This window comes from Salvelinus namaycush, chromosome 34 (assembly GCF_016432855.1).
Source record: "Salvelinus namaycush isolate Seneca chromosome 34, SaNama_1.0, whole genome shotgun sequence".
NCBI classification, from domain to species: Eukaryota; Metazoa; Chordata; class Actinopteri; order Salmoniformes; family Salmonidae; genus Salvelinus; species Salvelinus namaycush.
This window is the reverse complement of record NC_052340.1, coordinates 5,678,668-5,698,041: the sequence shown is the minus strand read 5'-3', so window position 1 is coordinate 5,698,041 and position 19,374 is coordinate 5,678,668. Positions and strand designations below refer to the sequence as shown.

The 19,374-nt window shown below is 41.9% G+C and overlaps 1 protein-coding gene across 1 annotated transcript in view; it reads left to right on the top strand.

Moving 5' to 3' along the window:
• LOC120029138 (prostacyclin receptor-like) overlaps nt 1-17,756 on the top strand; it is a 44,093-nt gene extending 26,337 nt beyond the window's left edge. Inside the window, exon 2 of the mRNA XM_038974446.1 lies at nt 17,466-17,756. Coding sequence (XP_038830374.1) covers nt 17,466-17,756 — 291 coding nt within the window. The remainder of the gene's footprint in view (nt 1-17,465) is intronic.
• The last annotated feature ends 1,618 nt before the right edge of the window (nt 17,757-19,374 follow it).

Genomic DNA, 19,374 nt, shown 5'->3' with positions numbered 1-19,374 from the left:
AAGTACCAAATTCTCTCTCATGGATCTAGTTTGTATGTCCAGTAAGCATTCTTTCAGAACGTTGTTCTCCTTTTTAAATTCATTCATTTCGGTTTCAATCTTATTGACCGTCACTTTTAGCGCGTGTGTTTCCTTCTCCAATGTCGCAGCTTTTTCATCACTCATCTCTAGGCTTGCCTTCAAGTCTTTTATATCTTTACTAACTAATTCAAGTATACCCAGTTTGTCATTTATTGATTTTAACAGATCGGTTTCGACCTTTACCATTGCTGGTGTTGAGAATATTAGATCATCCGTGTCGGTTGAGGAGTCACGTTTTCGTTTTTGATTCGGTTCCCCTGTCTTATTCTCCGTCATGTTTGGGTGTTGCTTGTTTTCGTAATATTTGTCGATAAATGTCTCTAGTCTTAGGATTTGTTTTGTGTTATTATCCAGATTGAAGGTTATCACCCACCAGATTATTTAGTGCTAATATTTTAGTCTAATTTAGCAGATATTTCGAATATTATGTTTTATCTTGAGGTGCTCTACATAACTTCGTTCAGTCCGCCATTACCTTTACGTCCGCCGTCTTACGTCCGCCGTCGCGTTGTCTTTTTTCCCCAAAATGTAATTTAAGGTGCTCCAAAGCGTTTTACTATCATTCTTTATATAGTTTATCTTTGCTTCATAGTATAGTTTATTTTTATTTAGCTTAGCCACATGATTTCTTAATTTGCAGTACATTTGCCAATCAGTTGGGCTGCCAGACTTATTTACCATACCTTTTGCCGCATCCCTCTCAACCATACAATTTTTCAATTCCTCATCAATCCAAGGGGATTGAACAGTTTTTACAGTCATTTTCTTAATGAGTGCATGCTTATTAGTAACAGGAATAAGCAATTTCATAAATGTGTCAAGTGCAGGGTCTTGTTGCTCCTCTACACACCACAGACCAGCAAATATTCTTTACATCATCAACATATGAATCACTACAAAACTTATTGTATGACCTCTTATACACTATATTAGGTCGAGCCTTTGGATCTTTGGTTTTCCTAGATATGGCTATTATATTGTGATCACTACATCCTATGGATTTGGATACTGCTTTAAAGCAAATTTCTGCAGCATTAGTAAAGATGTGATCAATACATGTTGATGATTTCATTAGACCACCAAGTGCTAACAGTGCTGTTTGTAAATACCCTGGTAGGTTGACCGACAACCTGATCCAGGTTGTAGGCACTGGTTACAGTTTGAAGTTTTTTCTTGAGTGGGCAGTTTGATGAGAGCCAGTCAATATTTAAATCACCCAGAAAATAATTCTCTGTTAATATCACATACATTATCAAGCATTTCACACATATTATCCAGATACTGACTGTTAGCACTTGATGGTCCATAGCAGCTTCCCACCAGAATGGGCTTTAGGTGAGGCAGATGAACCTGTAGCCATATTACTTCAACAGTATTTAACATTAGATCTTCTCTAAGCTTTACAGGAATGTGGTTCTTTATATAGACCACAACACCACCCCCGTTGGCATTTCTGTCTTTTCTGTAAATGTTATAACCATGTATTACTACCACTGTATCATCAAAGGTATTATCTAAGTGAGTTTCAGAGATAGTCAAAACATAAATGTCATCTGTTACAAGGTGTGGTAGGTGAAGTGTGGCTGTAATGGGTGAGATTAGGGGAGATTTTATGACAGATGGGGAGTTGTCATAGCTCTTAATCTGACTACGCTGCTCAAATGATTGAGAATGTGAAATCTCCCTCTTACTCTTTTCTTCCCCACGCATACTACACCACACACAAACCCATCACTCAATTTCTATCCTCCTTTTATTCTCCTTTGGCTCATATACATTTTTCCAGAGCCTTTTTGTTCATCCGTCAAAACTGAGGTTGTTGGCACAGTGTTGTCTGCACCTTGAAGCACCACAACTTTGAGGATTTGTCCCGGTGTTCACCTTTTACTAGTGTTTGACTCTAATAAGACAGCAGAATCTTGGTTCAAACTATTGTATGTAGAGGAGGGTGCAGCAGGGCTGTAGACGGTTGATTTTGTCAGAGTGAGGGGTAAAGACTGTGAGAGGGTTCGGAAGAGATATGGCATACAGAGAGCGAGCGAGAAAAGATTGCGGGAGACAGTCAAGTTAGAGGGAATCCGAGGCTAGAGGGAGAGAGCGCGAGATGGTAACAGTTAATTAGGAGCACAGCTGGTTTGTGTCGACTCCACCGTGGCAGCTACTGGTACAAAGTGATGACATCACAGTCTCATCCAGGACGCAGTCATCAATCAGATCTGACACTGAATACCGTCACCCGTTTCTACATTTTCCCCGACAAAAAAAGCATGAGCATCTGTTTGGCCACCACCAAGGGCTTATATTTGATGTTGCACTTTGTTGTGGCTGTAGACTTGTGCAACCGTTTTAACTTTTGTGGGAACTCAACTCATCACAGGTGGGAGGACATTTTGACAGCGTTCAAAACTAAGATTCACCTTGGTGCAAACAAGAACAGTCAGTGTTTACAGTAATTACTTTGGCGTCATTTTCACAAGTATCTGGTACATTTTCGCAAGTCTAAGCACAAATATAAACAGATCATCAAAATGGCTCATGTTCCAAAACTCTAAGCACATTTTCAGTTGACTGAGTACAACAAACTATTCAATATCGGCTTTTCAAAATGCAATATTCACTTTACTTTCGATATGATTTTCTTGTAATTCGTTGACAATACAATTAACTCAATGGCTACTTAAATGGGAAGAGGTCTGTCGATGATAAGGCGTTGCTCTGCTTTCTTGATATCTCAGTCAACCAGACAGGTCCTACTTTGTCACACCTGGACAACTGTCCAGTTGATTGGTCAGGTGCGGCAAATATGGACACATGCAAATTGCAGTTGGTCCAAAACAGAGCAGCACGTATTGCACTTAGATGTACACAGAGGGCAAATGTCAATGACATGCATGTCAATCTCTCCTGGCTCAAAGTTGATTAGAGATTGACTGAGTCCCCATGTCCAGAACAGAGGCTGGGAAACGCACAGTATTAAATAGAGACATGACTAAATGGAACTCTCTGCCACCCCAGGTAACTCAAGCTAGCAATAAAAATAGATTTAAAAAAAACAGATAAATGAACACCTTATGGCACGACGGGGACTGTGAAGAGACACACAGACATTTTGTGTTGTATTGTATTTTGCATTGTATAATGTATGTGAAACATGGTTGAGATACGACTGTGTTGTGTGGTTGTCTCACCTGTCTATCTTAAGATGAATACACTTGCTGTGGGTCATAAAAATACTGGAAAATACAATATGTGGTGTTATTTGCATATTGCATCCTGATTGGCCATACAATGCTAGAGGGGAATGTAGGGGTTCATGAGGAGAGCATCTCCCTCTCTCACGTGGCCTGTAATGTGAAGCAACGTCAAGTAATAGCAATACATTTGCCTTCATAGAGATACATCGTTAGTAGTTATCTTACTCACGTACAGACACAATACACGATTACAATACAGGTGGAAGATGTATGATCGCCATCCCCATGAGCGTACCACCCTCCTTCTGACCATGGATGAGGCATGCAATGACATCAATCCAGACCTAATGTATGCCAGGCTTGGGTTCGCCATGTCAAAAGTTTTTTTCCCCAAGGTGCACGAGTATTGACGATATATGATTTCGATGAGAACCTATGGCCAAATGCTCAAGACAGGCTCGATGCAAACTAGTGCCTGCTAAACATTGTTCATTTCATTTGTTTCATTTAATTACATTGTGAAAGATGTCTTCAATGATCACACCTTTTGATCACACACGGGATAGAAATGATTTGATGTTCAGTCAATTTGAAAGTGTATTGTGAATTTTTAAACATGTAGCCTATGTTTTTTTGCTATTGGATTAACAGGTTGTTAAAACAACTAAATTGAGAAGATATCGTTATGTTGTGTTTGATTAAACCAATGAATGTACTCATTATTGTTCACGGTAAACATATATTTTGAATCAATGGTCGTGTGGTGAAAGATGTCTACAAACAAAATTAACGCACAATGAAAGGTGTTGAGTGTAAGACTGGCTGCTATATTTGATTTTTTTTTTTTTTTACCTCATAAATGTATCCATTTGACATCAGTTTCTGTTGGAAGGTGAAACAAATCATATATGGATGTGGCTGTAAATTCTAATCATCATTTTCCATCAGCCAGTGTGCTTCAATTGGACGAAGTGGAACGAGTCAGTCTCTGTTCTACCATTTGGAATTATAATGTAGTGTACAATGCACTGCTGAAATACCTGGGTTGTATATATTCCACTCATTATCTGAATTTCCCAGATACACTGTAAGCTGATGCATTTCGAGCAGAGAGACAGGCGATAATGTATCAGCTGACAAGTCACATAAGAAAAGGTGATCTTGTACTATGTTGCATTGGGCAGAAATGGCTTACAACACTGTACTATATTTTTACACTAGACAACTGCTTTACAATAGCAATATTTCTGTTGATTTCGCCCACATACAGTGCTCTCTCGGAAGTATTCAGACTCCTTGACTTTTCCCATATTTTGTTATGTTTCAGCCTTATTCTAAAATGGATACATTTTTCGTTTTTCTCATCAATTTACACACAATACCACATAATGACAAAGCAAAAACAGGTTTAAAAAATGCAACTGAAATGTCACATTTACATAAGTATATATATATACTTTACATAAGTATATACCTTTACTCAGTACTTTGTTGAAACACCTAGGGCAGTAATTACAGCCTGGAGTCTTTCTGGGTGTGAGGCTACAAGCTTGGCACACCTGTATTTAGGGAGTTTCTCCCATTCTTCTCTGCAGATCCTCTCAAGCTCCGTCAGGTTGGATGGGGAGCGTTGCTTCACAGATATTTTCAGGTCTCTCCAGAGATGTTCAATTGGGTTCAAGCCCGGGCTCTGGCTGGGCCACTGAAGGACATTCAGAGACTTGTCCTGAAGCCACTCCTGCATTGTCGTGGCTGTGTGCTTAGGGTAGTTGTCCTGTTGGAAGGTGAACCTTTGCCCCAGTTTGAGCTCTATCAGAGTGACCATCGGGTTCTTGGTCACCTTCTTGTCCAAGGCCCTTCTCCTCCGATTTCTCAATTTGGCCGGGCAGCCAGCTCTAGGAAGCATCTTGGTCGTTCCAAACTTCTTCCATTTAAGAATGATGGAGGCCACTCTGTTTTTGGGGACCTTCAATGCTGCAGAAATGTTTTGGTACCCTTCCCCAGAGCTGTGCCTTGACACAATCTTGTCATGGAGCTCTACAGACAATTTATTTGACCTCATGGCTTGGTTTTTGCTCTGACATGCACTGTCAACTGTGGGATATATAAACAGGCGTGTGCCTTTCCATATCATGTCAAATCAATTGAATTTACCACAGGTGAACTCTAATCAAGTTGTAGAAACAGCTCAAGGATGATCAATGGGAACAGGATGTACCTGAGCTCAATTTCGAGTCTCATAGCAAAGGGTCTGAATACTTATGTAAATAAGGTATTTTCTGTTTTTTATTTTTAATACATTTGCAACATTTCTAAAAACCTGTTTTGCTTTTTCCTTATGGGGTATTGTGTGTAGATTAGTGAGGGGAAAAAAGAATGTAATCCATTTTAGAACGAGGCTACGGTAACAAAATGTGGAAAAAATCAAAGGCCTGAATACTTTCCGACTGCACTGTGTGTACTGTGTGTACTGTGTAAGGATAATGAAACTGTAAGACTGACATATTTCTCTACATGCTCACAACCTGCCATTGGATAAAACGATTTTTTTTATTGCATGTGAAATTATAGTCAAATACTGTATAGAAAAGTATATTTACCATCTACGGTTCTTTCTATTCAGCAATTCAAAAATAACAGTTTTGAAATGTGTATCTTGTATTTTTTTATTTTTATATTTGATATAATGGAAGTTAAAATGACTAAATGGTGAGCCCATCATCATCTGATTTATTGGTGTCTAAAGTAAAAGTTCTCATGGTATTTCACAGAAAACTTTGATTTTGTATGAATGACTGACGGGTGAAAGATGTGTGAAACCCCAATGAATGCACAATCGAAGGTTCTGAACATACGATTGGGACCATTACAAGTGTTATTAGTTCAGAGTTTTGCTCTTAGTTTTGAAAATATATCGCTTACATCTGAAAAATGTGCCAAAGTGATACAAGAAAAACTGCAAGAACGCAGAGTTAAAATTGCTAATACTGTATGTAACGACCAAATCAGAATGGATGTATCCCTTATTACAACCGATTGGTTTCTATTACAAATATTGATTATTAAGCAGCCGGAACACAGTTGTTTAACACGGTTGTGTCAATATTGACGGTTGTTCATATACGTCGTTGGGGCAGTAAAGAAAAGCCCTACGACAGGATTCAGAGGTGTAGGTGTAGAACAATAGGCCACTTGTACGAGGTGTTGGTTCACCCTCCTTATCCCAGAACATGATCTAATGAAGTCTGCCAATACACACATTGAAGTGAAATACTGCACACACACATTAGAAAAACCCTATATCTAACCCAGGAGTCATGTGACTAAATCACCTGAACTACTGATATAAAGCAGCATGCAATGATGTCTGATATGGAAATATTCTGGGTTTTGAGTTGACTGCACTACAGACTTGGTTGCAGTTAGCTTTTTTAAAACTGTGAGTTATTGCGAGCTTTTCTCTGTTAGGAAATAATCCACGTTTTTCTGAATGATTGGCGAAAGTTTGTGAAGTTTTGTGGATTCCTTGGATTGCCTTACACCCTTGTAAAGGGAAATGGGAATTCCAACAGTCGAAGTCATAATGATTCACCATGCGAAGAGTTTATTTCCAAAACGCAATTTTCAAAAAAAAGTCACATTTTATTAAAAACATTTCATCAGAAATGTTTGCTAATGGGTACCTTCATGTGTGGAAAAATATTACTGTTAATATTACAGATATTTTAGATATGTATGTAAATGTTTTTTTTTCGTAATGCTGTACATCCATATTGTTTACCTGGAATGGAATGTATGTATCCTGTATGTTTGACTGGGATATGAGGTAGTCTCACCTAGCTATCATAAGACGAATTTACTAACTGTAAGTCGCTCTGGATAAGAGCGTCTGCTAAATGACTCAAATGTCACATCTAGATGTAATATTGATGTCACAAATGTATCATTTGTCCATTTCTCTATAAAAAATGTAGTTGTTTGATACATTTGACTGTGTAAAACCAAGCAGTACTACTTATTTTTCTGCGAGCGAGGCGGATATATATAGCGTCTTGCAAAAAAACATGACCATTTGTCTCTCTGAAAGGGAAAGATTTTAAACAAATGAATATCTGTCATTGAACAACCCCATGCCATGATTAGATAGTGAAAAATTAACAAATCTCTTTCATCATTTCTTTAAACAATAGAAGCTAATTTACCAACATTTCCAAAAATGGATATATAGAGTTTTTGAATGAAACTTTTCATATCCTATTGGAATATTGAGTAAAATCCCTCCATCAGTTACACGTACACCCTTGTAAAAAAGACATGGGAATTCCAACAGTGGAGCAGTCTTAATGATTCACCGTGACGTGTCCTATTGGAATATTAAATGAAATTCCCCAGTTACAAATACTATGTCATTTCTGAGTTCACTGTCAGGTTTTAAGTTTCCCTGCATTTAGTAAATAAGCATACCGTTAAAACATAGATAGACCCGATCCATTAATCCTACATCGTAAAACCAGCAGGCAATACTGTGCCCTTTTTTTTTCATCTCTTACATAGTACATTCAGATTTATTTACGGGCTGTTTAGAGAGCGTTTTTGTTCAATCTCTGTTTATTAAATATCTCTCTGATCATTCTAGAAGTCTCGGTTCATGTGGAGAACACATGTTCCGCCCGCAGAACGCTCAGAGCTAGAGAATGGGGACGGCGGGGACTGCACCATTCTAATAATTGAAACCAGGCATCCAGGAACCCATAGCGGAATCGGTGGCTTTGTGTTTTAGCGACCACTGACCCATAGTTAGGGTTACTGCTACACTCCAGCTAAAAGCCCTCTCACCCCCTTACATATCCCATTACAGGCCTTGCCGAAACTGCTACTATGTGCCCCCTACCCCTAAAGGAGCCAAGGGAGCATCATTCTGTTCCCCTGAAATTCAACTTAATTATGAGATATTCATTTTAACGTTGCTAAATACATAGCAATAAACAAATATATAGCAATAAACAACCAAGCATAGTTGCTCTAACATGGGACTGTTGGTTTCAACCTAAATCCCTTCAGGGATGTGTGTGGCTGCAGCTGTATTGTATTTAAAGGGAAGGTTTAGTGACACCATCAGTAATATAGAGGTCCAGAGGGTAATGGGTGGGCATTGCAGAGGACATGTCCCTGGAGTGGGAATTGAGAGAGTTCGTTGAGAGTTCTCAACAATTCCTTTCATAGCCATCCACACAGGGCATACACTGGATGACTCAACGTTGAATTGACGTCTGTGCCAGATGGAGACTGTGATCAGGTTTTGTTCATGTGTACCTACTGTGTGTTAATCAGTAACTGGGTTTGGATCACACTTTATGTCACTGATCAATCACCTCAGGTGTCCGCTGTGTCAAATCAAATCACATTTTGTATTGGTCACATGCACATGGTTAGCAGATGTTATTGCGAGTGTAGCGAAATGCTTATAAAACAAATATATATATATTTTTTTTTAACACAGAAAAAAACAAATACTGCACAGTTTCCTAAGGACTTGAAGCAAAGCTGTCATGTCTATAGGCGCCCTCTTGCACTTATAGGTCATATTTCCTAGAAGTGTGTGCGTGTGTGTGTGTGTGTGTGTGTGTGTGTGTGTGTGTGTGTGTGTGTGTGTGTGTGTGTGTGTGTGTGTGTGTGTGTGTGTGTGTGTGTGTGTGTGTGTGTGTGTGTGTGTGTGTGTGTGTGTGTGTGTGTGTGTGTGTGTGTGTGTGTGTGTGTGTGTGTGTGTGTGTGTGTGTGTGTGTGTGTGTGTGTGTGCGTGTGTGTGTGTGTGCGTGTGTGTCTGTGAAGGAGGAAAGTTATAGGTCTGTGTGTTTTTGTTTCAGTGTGTGACAGTCAGTGCGTGTATCATTCCGGTCCACACTCACCCCTGTGCCCCTCTATCTGTCGTCATTATACGGCGTGTGTGTGTGAGTTCACCTGATATGCCCCTGTACTCCAGCACAGCACCTGTGTGCTGCCAGCTCCACCCAGCTGACAAGCCTTGCATGAGGCTTGGCTTGTGCAATCAAGAAGGGCTCATTGGAGCAGGAGCCTGTTTATCCTGTTTCTGTAGTGTGAGGCAACTTTTGACTGGTACTGTACAGTACAGTACACGTACACTCCCTGGACAGGATGCTAGTCTATCACATGGCCTTACCCCCCAATCTGTCTCTTTAAAGTAACTGTCCTGGGTTTCCATATTTCTATGAAATATGACCTATAAGTGAAATAGTTTTCCTTCCACAAAATGGTAGTTAAAACATTTTACTGCAGTGGGCTAAATCAGGGTCACACAGTGTTTTTTGGTAGTCTTAAACAAATCTACTTTGTAACAAAAGTATACACCTCATGGTTATAGGCTTAAAAAAAGAAGACACCTGTACCAGGCCAGATAAAGAGTTGAAATGTATTAAATATGAAACTTTATATACATCACAGAATAATTGTCATAATTAATAAATATTATTTCAAAAAAATCTGGTGTTTCTATATCAAAAGTTATACACCAGATTTTTTTGAAATAATATTTATTCATTATGACAAATATTAATAACATTCCGCCCATGAGGCCACTGGAGTTCGATTTGGTAATTTGACAGCAGGACTATGTATGTTAAGAGCAGCTTTTCTGTGTTGGATGGTGTGGGCTTACCTCAACAGAATGAAGTGGGCGTATACCGGTCATTAAAAATATTCAAGTAAGTAGACCGCTGATTGGCCAGCTCATCCTCCTCAGAAATTTGATATCATGAGGAAATAGCAAGCTTTTTTGAAATGGCCTGTTTGAGATACAAGTTTGAGGTGGGGTTTTTGAAGTGTTTTTTTAAATCTACAGTTTATGCTTTGGCAACATACGAGTATAGGACAGGATTAGAGAAACTGCCCACTGGGCAGACACTGGTTGAACCAACGTTGTGTCTATGTCTTCTCAATTACATGACTTTCAACTAACGTGGAATATTCGTTGAATTGACATCTGTGCCCAGTGGGTGGAAGCATTCCTCACTTTTACCGGATGAAATTCTGACTTGTTTTTCCTTGAATATAGACTACACATACTGTGTAAGACATTAGTCAACTTTCAGATATGTGTATCCTCTTAGTGTTGATAAGACAGCGAGGACATGGAGTAGTAGAGGTAACTGGATATGACCACGAAACCAAAGCACAGAGACAATACAGTATATCCCTGAAGTAGAAGCCGTCTACCACATATGGTTCTTTTTCATGCTCTCTCCCTAGTCAACGCGCCCTGCCAAATTATTGAGTCGATCATGTATTCTGCATACCACAACAAATGGCCTGCCAAGCTCTGAAGCCTTGTTCTGTCTCTCTCTCTCTCACTCTTCCTTTCCCTCTTCGTAGTTTTTTTTTTGTTGTTTACGTTTGTAGCTGTCTCTAATTTGAGCGAACACGCGAAACAGCTGTAAAGTTTACTCATCAATTAGTTGTGGGGAAAACTCTCTGTTTCTCCACGACCAGCCCCAATGCCAACAACTCTAGCACATGTTTTGGAGCAGCCCTGTCCCCGAGGCTGTCAGTGGGTGGCTTCTGCAGTGGCTATACCGAAGAGGCCTAAAGACAACCCCGGTTCGTGTTCAGTAGGGAGAAAACGTTTGGAAACTGTGTGAAACGGGGACGCGCTACCAAAACTACTCAAATAAAGAAACAACAATTATCATTTTCTGTTGCAGAACGTTTCAAAACATTTTGCTATGGTGTGTCCTGCTTAACACTCCCTTATATTACCCCTGGTTTGTAGTAGTGTGCAGGAAGAAGTTTGGTGTGTTCTGGAAGCCGTTAGTCACAGAGAATCCTAACGAGAGTCTACGTGTCAGGGCTTGTGAAGTGGCTACAGTGACAGATCGTGCTGTCTCGGTGATGTAACATAAACTCATCCCACGCTACCTGCCTCTCTCACATGCCAACAGTTTTAATAGTAAAATACATGCAAAGACATGTACCTGCTAGGTAATCACAGTTGTACATCAGAGTGACAGTCAGTAAACCCTGTGGTGCGGATTTCTGTCTTTAGAGATTCTATGCTACAGAGGAAGGGACTCTGGGGAAAGGTCTAGTGTTCCTCATTGACCCCACAAATATTCTGCTATTTCTGCTATTTCCTGCCACGTTTCTTCTGCTCTAATTTGGGCACAAAACTGGAGAAAGCATTTTCAATCACAAAACAAATATGAGCGTTTTTATTGGACAAGCTTCCTCCGTGTGTTACATTTTTTTCTCTCCCGTTTTCCCCTCTGTTGAGGTGTCCTGGTCACTCCTGGTCTGTTCTTGTCCCTTCCGTTCTCTGTCTGTTGGTCCTAGTCCCACCATGTATAGCTGGAGAAGATGGGCTATGATCTCTGCCCCATTTCCCTCATCCTCTGTAACTCAGCCACACTTCCTTCCTTCTGGATGTGATTTGTGCCTCCTCGTTCTCCAATTATCGTCGTCCGGTGAGTGACGGAGTCTCTCAGGAAAACGATAGACGGCGGTTCTTAGGAAGTTGCTCTGATCATCAGATCTGGGGGAAAAAAGCCCTGAGAAGATCCAACGGTAAACGCCTACCCAGCCTATTGCTGAAACCTTCTATTGACATTGCAACATGGCTAGATGTGCTTACAGCTTATCCAGTCGTCTTCTTTCGCCGTCTGAAAGTGGGGACTCCGACACAGTGGCTACAGTTTCACTTCCTCTTTAATGTGGCCTCTATTAGCAGGTTCTGAGCTGGCTGCTACACAGCAAATGCAGCACTTTTCAGTCTTTATTTGTCTGTTTTATGGGTCAGACAGTGTTTGTGCTGTATATCGAGCCACATGCTGCTTCACGTGAAGTTTTTTATATTTTTTTTACAACACCTGCCCTCAGTTCCCCTTAGTGGTAATGAAAGAGGACTTGGAACCGGAACAGGAGCTTTCTGAAGGGGAGAGTGCAAGCAGACCGAGGTGCGAGTGAGAGAAAGTGGGAGTGGAAGGAGAGGAGAGAGGTTTGAGCTTGTGAGGGGAGATCAAGATAATGGCAACAATGAAAAACGGGAGATGATAAGAGAGGATGGAGAGACTTGTAAGGAGGGGAGAGATAGGGAATGAAACAGAGGGGGATTAGGGGAGAAGAAAGAGAGGGGGAACTGAAAGAAGAGGACCACAATTTGAGGGGTTAGTCTGAGTGGGTGGAAAGATGTCAAAGCCAAGCTGCCACACCACTCCTAACTCACTGAGTGTGATGTCACGTCTCTGTGCGGCTGTGTGTGTGTGTGTGTAAGTGTGAGTGCGGATGCGTGGAAACATGTTCTCAGGGCTAGAAAAACAAGACTTAAGTAGATGTTTTCAAAAACATTGTGGTGGGACAAAACATGGGTGTGTATAAAGTCAGTGAAAGTGTAATATTTCCTGGCAAACATCTGTTCTTTGTTACTTCAGTAGGCATCTGTTAGAAAGACTGTGTAACAATGATTAACAGACAAGGATAATTATCAGATAATTATGAACAATACGCAGATAGTTGCCAAGAAAAGCACAGGATGACATTGGAGCTCGATTGCTGGGGTGAGTCATCATCATTTGAGGATGAGCTGAAGGAGAACTCTCTCTCTCTCTGTCTGTCTGTCTGTCTGTCTGTCTGTCTGTCTGTCTGTCTGTCTGTCTGTCTGTCTGTCTGTCTGTCTGTCTGTCTGTCTGTCTGTCTGTCTGTCTGTCTGTCTGTCTGTCTGTCTGTCTGTCTGTGTCTCTCTCTCTCTCTCTCTCTCTCTCTCTCTCTCTCTCTCTCTTTCTTTCTTTCTTTCTTTCTTTCTTTCTTTCTTTCTTTCTTTCTTTCTTTCTTTCTTTCTTTCTTTCTTTCTTTCTTTCTTTCTTTCTTTCTTTCTTTCTTTCTTTCTTTCTTTCTTTCTTTCTTTCTTTCTTTCTGAAGTTGCCCTCTGGCAGAGGAGATATCGACCTCGTGTTAGCTCTGGTCTGCGATGCCCAGTATCTCTTATCGTTGCCAGGCTCGGTATGAGTTCTGAACAGACCACAGGCCCTGATGGGCTGTGTCTACTGGCACCTGCCTGGTCAACATTGTGTTTGCATCTAGAACTGATGCCCCCTCCTCAGAGCATAATACTCTTTCCAGTAAGGGTACATTAGAGGCTTTATACAACCGCTTGAACAGGTCACCTATGTATCGTGTAGTTGGATACTTAGATAAAAGCTTTGTTTCCTTGCCGGTGCATACACAGCAGGTCCAGACCCCGCCTGGGGATTGAGCCTTCCGGGTAAATAACTCTCCTATTGTTACCAGTCAATACACAGAAGCCTGCCGAGCACGTGTACAGTCTTAATGGCTGCATTGAAGTCTCTCTGTAGCCTTTTTGGTCTTTCTTAATGCACACACACACACACACACACACACACAATGATTCCCCAGACAGATGACAAAAGGATTGTGTAGACTGGTTCTAATTTTGGTGGACAGACGGAAGATATTGACAGACCGAGTGATTCCACAGATAGAATTCCCACGCGCACGCAGACGGGACACGCACGTTGTCTGAGAGCTGGACATCTAGACGTTTCTTCTCCATAATGGCTTGGCTGTGGGGAATAGGGTTTTAAAGGGTGTTTCTCATATAAAGTCCAGCTACACACACACACACACACACACACACACACACACACACACACACACACACACACACACACACACACACACACACCGTTTTCTCAGTACTAAGTAGATGAAAAAACTCTCAGGCAATCTTCCTAGAGTAGAGTATAGAAAGACCTCCATGGACCAACATAGATGAACGCTCACAGTATAGGAATGTCTCCCCTGGAAGAGTCCAAGTCTCCGGCTTTGCATTGATGCAAAAGTTAGCCCTTGTTTGTGACCTTTCATGGTGGCAGGTAGCCTAGTGGTTAGAGTGTTGGGCCAACACGAAAAGAATACTATAGTATACCATGGTATAAATACTATAGTATTCACTGTAGTGTTTTTGCTGACTTTGTTGACTGTAGTATATTTAGGGGCGGCAGGTAGCCTAGTGGTTAGAGCGTTGGGCCAGTAACCGAAAGGTTGCTAGATCGAATCCCCGAGCTGACAAGGTAAAAATCTGTCGTTCTGCCCCTGAACAAGCCAGTTAACCCACTGTTCCTAGGCCGTCATTGTGAATAAGAATTTGTTCTTAACTGACTTGCTTAGTTAAATAAAGGTTAAATAGATCAAATTCAGCCTGTGTTCAGAGGGTGGACTGTAATAACAGGCTGAGGGAAGGAGGAGGAAAGTGAGAGAGTCACAAAGACAATGTGGTGACTGATGGGTGTAACGAGTGAGGAAAGATGGGTATTGAACCTGGTTTTCTGGTTGTGTTAGTGCTGCGTTCGCCCACTGAGCTATTGACAGTGATGCCCTAGTGCCATGTCTTGGTCTATAACCTCTCCTACAAAACACAGGAGTGTTACTTTGTGTGCTCATTCTCAGGAGCAACTGAAGTCATTATTGGACTGCGAACTAACACCGTATCATCAAGACTCTGTTCACAGAAAGATGTATGAAAACAGGAAGTGGTACTCTAAGTGGTTGTTTTCACGTAGAGTTTGCATGTCATACAAAAAGTAAGAATGATGCGCTCTCCTCTCTCTCTGGGATCCACTGCTTTGCTGTCTCCGAGGTGTGCAGATGCAGAACTTTATCCTCCCATTGAAACAGGATCTGAGGGGAAGGGGAGTAACAGTCCTTCAGGAGCCAAGATGGAGACTAATAGGCCGCTATGGACGTCCATTATGGGGCCTATTTCCTTATAGCAAAGGCCATCACCAGCACCAAATGGCCTATAATGTATCCATGCCTCCCTGATCCGCCCCCCACACAGACAGACTGTACCCAGGTAGATACACCCTTAGGTAGGTGTGTGTGTGTGTGTGTGTGTGTGTGTGTGTGTGTGTGTGTGTGTGTGTGTGTGTGTGTGTGTTTTATTATTCTTGTATATGCCTTTTCCTACTGATGGATCGTCCCCCCCAGACTGCCCTGCTGCTGCAGCCTGTCACAGAGCCTTATAAACCACACACATTCATCAGTACGGAGCATGTTTAACCAGCGGCTGATGCCTCTCATCTATCCTGCGTTCTAAACCCGCACTCCATGGCAGCACCCGTGATTTGTGTCTCTTTTAAAGGATACCAGGTCTGCCCAGAGAGCCATATGTGGCAGGGTGGCAAGGAGAAGGTGGTAACTGAAGCAGTGTTGTTTGTGAGATGCTTTGGCAACGCGTAACAACAAACATCATATTAAGCTTTTTTTCACAGTACACATCCAAATCACATTTCCGACAGGCTGTAATATATTAGTCTGGCTGTCACCAGCTCTCGAAGTCACGGCTCACTGAGTAGTCACCAGGGTCGTGCGTCTGCCCGGGTAATAATATATGACATTTAGCAGACACTTTTACCCTAAGTGACTTACAGTCCTGCGTGCAGATATATATATTTTTTACATATGGGTGGTCCCGGGAATCAAACCTACTATCCTGGCCAAGCACCATGCCATGCTCTACCAACTGAGCTACAGAGGACCACAATTATCAGCCTGTATAGTATAGGGCCTCTTAACTCCTCTACTGTCTCGGGAGCTGTGTGTCAGACCTTTAACCTTACTGCCGCTGTTCAGACTCAGAGAACAGCCCATATAACATATACCTCCTCTAACTCAGCCTGGGGCTACAGTAATGGCAGTAATGGTAGATTTACTTCACTATCCCTCAGCATCCTCCATTGGATGACACATATTTCACCCCTACAGTAGGAGACCCTTTCACTGTGAATGAATAAATGACAGTGCAGCCCAGCACCAAGCCGTGGGACCAACAGTTAAATCAGGGAAAACATGCTGCATTTATAATTGATCCTCCACTCCCATGAATGTAATGAATTACACTAGCTGTGGTCCCATGTAGCCATCGTTAGTCCTTAAATTAGGAAGCTTTCCTGCACAGTGAGATTTGTCAGCTTTGAAGAGGAAATAAGGGTCCTCGTGAGAGGGAAGACAGGCTATTCTCTCTCTGTCTCTGTCTCTCTCTGTGTGTGTGTGTGTGTGTGTGTGTGTGTGTGTGTGTGTGTGTGTGTGTGTGGTGTGTGTGTGTGTGCGGGCGCGCGTGTTGGTTCTTCTATCCTTGTTGGGACCTAAAATCCCCAACGGTCCCCACAAGGATAGTAAAAGACAAAGGCTATTTTAAGCTTAGGGTATGGGTTAGTGTTAGGTTTAGGGTATGGGTTAGTGTTAGGTTTAGGGTATGGGTTAGTGTTAGGTTTAGGGTATGGGTTAGTGTTAGTGTTAGGTTTAGGACTAAGGGTTAGGGAAAATAGGATTTTGAATGGAAATACATTTTTGGTACCCACAAGGATAGAAAAACATAACGTGTGTGTGACGAGTGACTCTTTCGCTAACATCATTTTGTGCAATTTGGGGATTCACTTCCCTCCAAAAGGCATTACTACATTTCTACAGAAACATCAGTTCATTTTGTATTGTGTCTGTAGTTGTGGCAATGCAAATACAGTGTCTGCACAATGTTCTCTGCCTTTTGATCATCTCCAATGTCTGTTAGTGCATTACAGGACATCGTGTCTGTTTTGGCTAGTTAGCCCATGGTGGAGAGGAGAGAGCGTCGTGCTGTTCCTGCTCCCTCCTGGATGAGGATTTGGCACAGCTCAGGCCTGTAATGGTCCCTGGGTTGCTCCCATTCCGTCTTGGGTTATTACTTTTCACTCCCAGGCCTTAGCAACAGGGAAACAGTTGACACTGTGACACAATAACACTCCACCAGGCCACGTAATCAATTATGAGACTGTTTGTTGAATATATCACAGGAAATAACGGGATTGGAATGGGGCGGCTGAGATGCTTTTTAGCCAGCTGCTCTCTGTGGGCAGGATCTCTCTCTCTCTCTGTCTGTCTGTCTCTCTGTATGTCTGTCTGTCTGGCTCATTCCGTCCTGTCGTATATACTGGCATATACACTGGCCTTTTTATACAGGGTCTTGTCCCTACTCCTCCCTCGCTCTTGTTGCCTCCCCCTTATTACTCTCTCCCCCACCCCCAGCACTCTATTTTTCTGTATCTCTCCCTCTCCCTATGTTGACCAATAAGAGTAACTACTGGGGATCCTAATAAACTGAACTCTTTCGTATTTAACTCTCCTCAGATTGCCGGTTTCGCCAATGCCATCGAGCCGGTGGGTGACGACCAGGAGAACCTGCTGGCATTCCGTTTCCAGGCCCTCAACCCCATCGTTGACCCCTGGGTGTTCATCATCTTCCGCAAGTCCGTGTTCCGCCACCTCCGCCTGCTGCTGCGCTGCCGCTTCACGGGGGGAGCGGTGAAGAACACGGCCCACTGCACCGTCTCCTTACCCCCTGACGACCACAGGGAGTCTCCCAAGCCCTCGCCCTCCGTCTCCCTGCAGCCCAAGCTATACTCCAGCCGGCCCCTCTGATGTGAGGGGTGGGACTCGGGGCAGGAAAGAGGATGAGAGTTATGGATGTATGTATTTGGGAGAGCAGACAATGGGGGAAGGGGTTCTGGATAGAGGATTTGGAGTGTTCACTTTGCTGACCACCAGTTCTTACAGGTGCCTTATCCGCTGTTAACTAGAATACATATGCGTATACTGATGCATGAGCTACATATTTCATACATGGCCGTGCCGTATAAAAAGACTGCAAAGGAGTGGATAAAGTGATTGATTGTGCCTTTAAACTCACTGAAAACTTAACTCAAAGCAACTGAAATGGACAGAAACTCCTGTTCGGTACTGAATGTATGCAGGAGAGGACCACTAAGAGGGATTTAATATGGACAACCAGCCCTGGAAGGGCAAAGGTCAGGTCAATGAGCTCTCTGTCAACGTACAGTACATACAGTGCCTTCAGAAAGTATTCATACCCACTTGACTTATTCCACATTTTGTGTTACAGCCTGAATGAAATACGTGTTAAATCGATCTTTATTCTCACCCATCTACCCACAATGCCCCATAATGACAAAGTGAAAACATGTTTTTAGAAATGTTTGCACATTTTTGAAAATTAAATACAGAAATATTACATTTACATACGTATTCACAACCCTGAGTCAACACATGTTAGAATCACCTTTGGCAGTGATTACAGCTGTCAGTTCTTCTGGGTAAATCTCTAAGAGCTTGCACATTATTATTAAGAAAATTATTCAAACTCTGTCAAGTTGGTTGTTGATCATAGCTCGACAGCCATTTTCAAGTCTTGCCATATATTTTCAAGACGATTTTAAGTCAACTGTAACTAGGCCACTCGGGAACATTCAATGTCATCTTGGTAAGCTACTCCAGTGTACATTTGGCCTTGTGTTTTAGGTTATTGTCCTGCTGAAAGGTTAATTTGTCTCCCAGTGTCTGTTGGAAAGCAGACTGAACAAGGTTTTCCTCTAGGATTTTGCCTGTGCTTAGCTCTATTCCATTTATTTCTATCCTAAAAACTCCCTAGTCCTTGCCAGTGACAAGCATACCCATAACATGATGTGACTACAACTATGCTTGAAAATATGAAGAGTGGTACTCAGTGATGTGTTGTGTTGAATTTGCCCCAAACATATTACATAACATTGTATTCAGGACACAAAGTTAATTTCTTTGCCATATTTTTTGCAGTTTTACTTTAGTTCCTTATTGCTAACAGGATGCATGTTTTGGAATATTTTTATTCTGTACAGGCTTCCTTCTTTTCACTCTGTCTTTAAGGTTAGTATTGTGGAGTAACTACAATGTTGTTGATCCATCCTCAGTTTTCTCCTATCACAGCCATTAAACTCTGAAACTGTTTTAAAGTCAGCATTAGCCTCATGGTTAAATCCCTGAGTGGTTTCCTTCCTCTCCGTCAACTGAGTTAGGAAGGACGCCTGTATCTTTGTAGTGACTGGGTGTATTGATACACCATCCGAAGTGTAATTAATAATTTCACCATGCTCAAAGGGATATTTAATGTCTGCTTTTGTTTTACCCATCTACCAATAGGTGCCCTTCTTTGTGAGGCATTGGGAAAACCCTTGTCTTTGTGGTTGAATCTGTGTTTGAAATT